This window comes from Mus musculus, chromosome 6 (genome assembly GCF_000001635.26).
Source record: "Mus musculus strain C57BL/6J chromosome 6, GRCm38.p6 C57BL/6J".
Lineage (NCBI taxonomy): Eukaryota > Metazoa > Chordata > Mammalia > Rodentia > Muridae > Mus > Mus musculus.
In genome coordinates, this window is record NC_000072.6 from 122603032 (window position 1) to 122610428 (window position 7397).

The 7397-nt window shown below is 45.9% G+C and overlaps 1 protein-coding gene across 2 annotated transcripts; it reads right to left on the bottom strand.

Annotated features, from left to right (window-relative positions):
* Positions 1-2371: 2371 nt before the first annotated feature.
* Positions 2372-7056, bottom strand: Gdf3 (growth differentiation factor 3). Of its 2 annotated transcripts, none has more exons than NM_008108.5 (2): positions 6665-7056; positions 2372-4104 (listed from the first exon to the last, which is right to left on the bottom strand). In NM_008108.5, the coding sequence occupies exons 1-2, from the start codon at positions 6933-6935 to the stop codon at positions 3275-3277; spliced, it is 1101 nt and encodes a 366-aa protein (NP_032134.2). In that variant the 5' UTR covers positions 6936-7056; the 3' UTR covers positions 2372-3274. The 2 variants fall into 2 exon arrangements, with proteins under 2 accessions (NP_032134.2, XP_006505603.1); XM_006505540.3 differs by lacking the exon at positions 6665-7056 and adding an exon at positions 6365-6628 and having other exon boundaries at positions 3205-4104.
* Positions 7057-7397: the final 341 nt, after the last annotated feature.

A 7397-nucleotide genomic window follows, 5' to 3' on the forward strand; every position in this document is an offset into this window, starting at 1 on the left:
TAGGGATAGAAGTCTTCCCTAGGAACTTGTCTTTGTGGTACATTCATCCTGTTCCTACTGTTTGGTTTATTCGACTGTGGTGGGAGACTTGCCTAGCAATCATGTCTCAACTTGCCAGACAGGATGTCAGTTCAACACTGAGGTCTTGGGAACTTAAACTTATTTGACCTCTGTTCAAAATGAAAGTTTTATTCAAAATGGCTTCAGTCTGGTCCCTTCTCTTTCTTTCTTTCTTTCTTTCTTTCTTTCTTTCTTTCTTTCTTTCTTTCTTTCTTTCTTTCTTTCTTTCTTCCTTCCTTCCTTCCTTCCTTTCTTTTTTTCTTCCTTCCTTCCTTCCTTCCTTTCTTTTTTTCTTTCTTTCTCCCCCCCCACCCCGCCAGACAGGGTTTCTCTGTAGCCCTGGCTGTCCTGGAACTCACTCTATAGACCAGGCTGGCTCAAACTCAGAAATCCACCTGCCTCTGCCTCCTGAGTGCTGGGATTAAAGGTGTGGGCCACCACACCAATATCCTTTCAACAAGGTTTTTACTATTTTTCTCTTCTTTTCTTCTTTTTTTCTCCTACTTTTTGAGACAAGATTTCTTTATGTGGCTCTGGCTGTCTATAACTCTCTATATAGACCACGCTAGCCTCAACTCAGAGTTCCACCTGCCTCTGCCTCCTGAGTGCTGGGATTAAAGGTGTGGGCCACCCCACCAATATCCTTTCAACAAGGTTTTTACTATTTTTCTCTCCTCTTCTTTTCTTTTCTTTTCTTCTTCTTTTCTCCTACTTTTTGAGACAAGATTTCTTTATGTGGCTCTGGCTGTCTATAACTCTCTATATAGACCACGCTAGCCTCAACTCAGAGTTCCACCTACCTCTGTCTCCCAAGTGCTGGGATTACAGATGTATAAAAAGAATGATTTTTGAACTAGGCGATAGTGGTGCACGCCTTTAATCCCAGCACATGGGAGGCAGAAGCAGGCGGATCTCTGAGTTCAAGACCAGCATAGCCTACTGAGAGAATTCCAGGATGGCCAGGACTACACAGAAACCCTGTCTCACATAAACAAAAAGTCCAGATGTGTGTGTGTGTGTGTGTGTGTGTGTGTGTGTGTGTGTGTACAGAAGAGAGTGTAGGACCCCTCAGAACCAAAGTGAGAGGTGTTTGCAGAACACCAGGCTTGTTACATAGTTGCTGGGTTCTGAACTCCAGTGCACAAAATTTAGCCACAGTCACCTCTTACCTGCTGAGCCTTCTCTCCAGCCTCCCTTTTAATAACTTTTATAGAAAGGTCCTGCTTTGCTTTACTATTGCTGTGTCAAACAAACAAACACAGCCTGGAGAAGAAAGGACTTCTTTCATCTTACACCCCAGAGAACAATTCATCACTGAGAGAAGTCAGAGCAGAAACTTAAAAGAGGAACAGGAAGCAGAAACTGAAGGGGAGAGACCATGGAGAAATGCTGAATACTGGCTTTTCCCTCATGGTTTGCTCAACCTGCTTTTCTTTCTTCTTTTCTTCCTTATTTTATTTATTTATTTATTTTATTTTTAGGTGTGTGTGTGTGTGTGTGTGTGAGATTTACTGGCACTAGAGTACATGGGAGCTGGGAACTGAACTCTGGTTTTCTGCAAGAGCAGCGCATGCTCTTAACTACTGAGCCATCTCTCTAGCCTCTCAGCTTTCTTCTTATACACCCCAGGTCCACCTGCTCAGGGGTAGCACTGCCCAGAGTGGGCTGGGCCCTCTCACATCAATCAACCATCAATAAGATGTCCTCAGACATAACCCGAATGCCGGTCTGATCAAGGCAATTCCCCATTGAGTCTCCCTGAGATAATAACTCTGGGCTGTGCCAAGCTGTCAGCTCTAGCTAATTAGAAGAAGAAAGAATTGGGCTGGAAAGACAGCTCAGTGGTTAAGAGCAATGGCTGCTCTCCCAGGGTCAGGTTCCAGCATCCACCTGGCAGCTCACAACTGTCTATAACTCCTGTTCCAAGGGATTTGACACCCTGTACAGACATATATACAGTCAAAACACCAATGCACATAAAATAGAATTATTTCTATATATAATTTTATAATACATATATTTATATATATAAATTATTTTTTAAAAAATAGGGGGCTGGAGAGATGGCTCAGAGGTTAAAAGCACTGACTGCTCTTCCAGAGGTCCTTAGTTCAATTCCCAGCAACCACATGGTAGGTTACAACCATCTATAATGGGATCTGATGCCCTCTTCTGGTGTGTCTGAAGACAGCTACAGTGTACTTATATACAAAAAATAAATAAATAATTCCTTTAAAAAAAGGATAGGAAAGTATCAAACACGTGTACACATAATCCAATATCTATTCAAACACCTTAACAAAATCTTGCTGTAATAATTCAGTTGAAGTAAATTTATTAAGAAAACCCCAGGAAGCCAGACGGTGGTGGCGCACACCTTTAATCCCAGCACTTGGGAGGCAGAGGCAGGCAGATTTCTGAGTTCGAGGCCAGCCTGGTCTACGGAGTGAGTTCCAGGACTGCCAGGATTACACAGAAAAAAGAACTGGCTCAGCAGTAAGAGCGCTGCCTGCTCTTGTGCAGGACCCACTTGAGCATCCACATGGAGGAGACGCATGATCACCTGTAACTTCAGGGGATCTGACTCCCTCTTCTGGCCGCCACGGGTTCCTGCATGTACACCGTGCACTTACACAAGCACCCACACATAAAACAAACAAGTGAACATTTTTAAAGCTCACGTAAATTTTTCTATGTTATATTTTCTCAAAATAATTTTAAAATCTTAAGATATACAATTGGATATAATATGGTACAGGGCAGGCCTTTAATTCTAGGATTCAGGAAGCAGAGGCAGTTTGATCTCTTGTGCGTTTGAGGTTAGCCTGGTCTACATAGTTATAGGACAGCCTGGTATAGAGACCATGTTTCCTGTTTCAAAAAAAAAAATTTTTTTTTTGGTCCTGGTGGCACACAGCTGTAATCCCAGCACACAGGAGGTAGAGGAAAGAGAATTGCCATGAGTTCAAGGCCAGCAAAGATGTATAATAAGACCTTGTTTCAAACAAGAACAAGAAGCCCAGCTACTATGCATAATGAGCACAAATTAAGTAAGCTCACCAAGGGGTCCATAGTCATACACAAATGTGTGTAATTGTGGGGCTCATGAACCATGATGACAGACATGTCCGATTCAAGAGAGCATAAGCCAAAGGTGGGGTGGTAGTTTTATTAAAGGATTTACCCTAAGCACACTCCTAGCCTAGTCCCGAGACTACCCACACCCACACTCATCGACTACCATGTCTTCATAATGTCGGAGAATGACGTTCTTATCACTATCCTGATAGAGCATGGAGATGGGCGAGAGCTTGGTGGGGACACAGACAGCCTTGGGGACCTTGGGGTCAGCCATATGCATCAGAGCCTGCATGAAAGCATAATTGGAACTATTTAAATACGTGGTCATTGAGAAGGGGCACTCTCCATGACAGTAATTTGCCATGAACCCCTTAGGGGCGATGACCCACTTGTGCCAACCCAGGTCCTGGAAGTTGATGAACAGCTGATGACGGTGGCAGAAGTTCCTACAGAAACCCTTGGGGACAGAGATGGCCGCCCTCCTTTTTCTGGAAGAAGGATGACAGTGTTTAGGATTGAGGGTTACCACCAGCAGCGAGGCATGGAGAGAGCGGAGCAGCCGGTCACAGGGGTTCTCGGGCTGGACAGTTACCCTGGAGTATCTGTCCTCTTTGACCAGAATCTCTAAGTGTAAGTCCAAGTTCTTCAGTCGGTTGCTGCTCCAATCCTTAAGCGCACCCTGCAGGTTGAACTGGAGCTGACCTTGAGGCCCAGGGACAGACCGCAGAAAAAGCAATCTGCCCACCTTAGGGTGGGATCGCCCCCACACGCCCCGGTCCTGAACCACAGACAGAGCAACCACCAGCTCTGGTCGCAGGTTATAGTAGGACCTGGGCCCCAAGTCTAGAGTCAGCTGGGCCATGGTCAACTTTGCCTTTTCTTTGATGGCAGACAAGTTAAAATAGAGGACCTTCTGGAGACAGGAGCCATCTTGGAAAGGTTTCTGTGTATTAAGGAAAAAACCTAGAAGCAAAAAGAAATATTTGAGAGCCATTGCAACCATTTTTACTTTGGACCACATGTGCTCATGCATAAATGCGCAGGACCCCGAGCTCCAGTCAAACACTCCCTTCTGGGGGGGACTATTCCCCAATTCTCCTTATTCAAGTCCAGATGTGTGCTACTCCTCAGGAGTTGTCTACCTTGGTTTTCTTACATCAGGTCTCATTGACCTGGGGTTCACCAATTTGGCTAGACTGGCTGGCCAGTGAACCCCAGGGACCTGCCTGTCTGTGCCCCCAGAATGCTGGGGTTACAGAAGGACATGTAGTACCAGGCCGCTGAACTTCATGCTTGTAAACAAGTCAATCACTACACTAAGCCATTGCCCCACACCCAAGTTTTTGGTTTATTTATTTATCTTATTTGTTTGTTTATTTATTTATTTATTTTTGGAGGGGCTGAGTTTGTGGTTTTTTTGTTTTTTAAAAGACAAGGTCTCTTGTAACCAAGGCTAGCCATTATATAGCAAAGAATGGCTGTAAACTTCTAATCCCCCTGCCTCTACTTTCAAAGTTCTGAGACAGCAAATCTATTTCTATACATCTGGTTTATACTATGCGGGAGCTCAAACCCAGAACTTCAGGGGCACTAGGCAATCCCCAGCACCTCCCATCACACCCACGAGCGCACGCGCGCATACACGTACACGTATACACACACACACACACACACACACACACACACACACACACACACACACACCTCCTAAGTAGCCTCCCTCATACCTCCAGCTCTGCCTCCGCCCCCACACCCCGCCCCATGACTTTGATACCCTTTTATTACAAGGAACAACCGCCACGTGGGAGGGTCAGCATCAGCTTCCTCTTCAAACCAATCTTGGACTTTTCCTTCTTATTAACTAATTCTCTTCTAAAAACTCTTTCCCCACCCCCTTCCCCAAGACAGGGTTTCTCTGTCTAGCCTTGGCTATAGACCAGGCTGGCTTTGAATTCGGAGATCCATGCAGTGTTTTTCTTTGGGGGGAGGGGGTGGGGGAGGGGTGCTGGTTTTCCGAGACAGAGTTTCTCTGTGTAACAGCCCTGGCTGTCCTGGTACTTGGGCTGTAGACCAGGCTAGCCGCGAAGAGATCCACCTGCCTCTGCCTCCGGAGTGCTGAGATTAAACGCGTGCACCACGGCCAGCTGAAACTCTGAAACAGAGTAGACTTTTAATAATATATGCACTCTCAAGGCCATTTCCAGTCTAACTCCCAGTAAGTATACATTAAGGGCTTCAGGGACAAATCCTTTATTCATCTTCGTTTTATAATCTCAACCCTTGGGAAACTGCAGCAGGGGGATTGCTGTAAAACTTGTGGCCAGTCTGAGCTGCAAGAAAGAGCTGCAGACCAGGATAGTGTCTCAAAACAAAATCCACCCAAGCCAGGAAAAAAACAGTTACCAGAAAGACTACGCATCTGAATGCCAATGCAGGAATGTGGACTCTCCCAAGAGGCTCCAACTTTGAATAAGAATCAAGTAGGGAAAGAAAGGACCGCAGCCTAAGGCTAGAAGAAACTACTTTTCAAACATCAAACGGGTGGCTTGTGCAATTTGGTGGTCAGTTTAAAAAGCTATGGGATGGCAGTCCCTCAGAATTTTATAAGAGTGTAACTGTGCCTTAGATTAACACCATTGGTCTGTATTTTTAAAAAGTCAAGTCACGCATGATGGCGCCTGCCTTTAATCCCAGCACCTGGGAAGCAGAGGTAGGGGGTGTCTCTTGAATCCAAGGCCATGCTGGTCTAGAAAGAGACCCCCAGGGCAGGCAGGGCTACACAGAGAAACCCTGTGTTGAAGAAACAAACAAAATGAAATAAAATAATTAATAAAATATAAATAGATAAAATCAAGAGATGTGCTGGCTTTTAATCCTAGCACTCAGTACTTGGAAGCAGAGGCAGGTGGCTCTTGCTCTAAGGTATACATAGCAAGTTCCAGGACAGCCAGGGCTACACAAAGAGACGTGCTTTTGCATCTAACAAAAGTAACACAGAGGGGATAGAAAGAAAGATGGCTGCATGCTTAAGAGGACCGGAGCTCATTTCGCAGCAGCCATGCGGTTGGGCAGCTCACAACCTCCTGTAACTTCTGCTCCAGGGGATCTGACACCTCTGAACTCTTAGGATAGGCATGCACAAAAACATATTAAAAACAGGGAGAGAGTAAGCAGGAGAAAAGAGAAGGGAGGTGGTGGGGAACCGCTGACTTTTAAAACCTACCTTGAATTCGGTCTCACCCAAGGTGTGACATTGTCTAGCTCTCGGAATGCTGACCTATAGTCTAAACCCACTCTCTGTTAACTGTAAATTAAATTCTGCTAAACCGGCACCGCGGTAGTTAGACTAGCGTGGAGAGGTGATAAGAACACGTGCCTTCCTCTGGGCTGATCTTGGAACCAAGACAGAATGTGCAAGATCCAAGGCCAGACTCCGGCCAGCCATGGTGTCCATCTGTATCCTCCTCCCTGCTCCACAGCACCCACTTGAGATTTTTCTCTGATAAACCCTCGGGTTCCTTACCCTGGTCTGGGAGAAGCTGAAGCAGGTTCCCACGAACACCCAGCTCCTTCACGTAGCATAAGTCCTGCGAGGCCCCACTGGCTGCAGCGGCTTCTCGAGCCCGGATGATTTTCCTTAAGACGCGAGGCACAGGTTGGAACCTGTGAGGTGAAGGCGCTTTCTCTAATCCCAGAAACTGCAAAAGGTCAGAGTCTTGAAACTCGGATGTCTGGCCCCAGGGCAGGGTTAACAGAAGGAAGCCAAGCGCCAGAAGCCGTTGATAAGGCTGCATGGTCGTCTGAGCCAGGGTAGAGCAGCCTCTGGGGTGCGCAGCTCAGCGGTCTAGCCTCCTCTGCTCAATTCAGGAGCCTGGGAGCTAATCAAGTGTGAATTGCTCTCTTCTCAGCCCCTCAGAGGCAATTCAATGTGAAAAGACAGATGGTGTGTGTGTGTGTGTGTGTGTGTGTGTTTTCTCCTTCTACTCCCCGCGGGTTGGTCAGCAGTGTACAGCGTGAGTGAAAAGGAAGACACACTCATTCAACACACAGACATTAGTGTGTCTGTGATATGCAAGGCAATAAGATAACTTCTGGGAGCACAGTAGAGAATAATTTATTATATGTGTAATTTTGAGAGGGGGTCTCTTGTGTCCTAGATTGACCTTCAACTTGTTTCTCTTTTAACAAGATATTTGTTTGTTTGTTTGTTTGTTTGTTTGTTTATTATGCCTGTGAGTGGGTTATGCATGCCACAG

Bases quoted from the DNA above. Each gene is read 5' to 3' on its own strand.
- Gdf3 (NM_008108.5), bottom strand. From the start codon at position 6,935: ATGCAGCCTTATCAACGGCTTCTGGCGCTTGGCTTCCTTCTGTTAACC. The intron at 4,105-6,664 runs GTAAGGAACCCG...TTTTGCTTCTAG, and splicing joins TCAGCTTCTCCCAGACCAGG to GTTTTTTCCTTAATACACAG.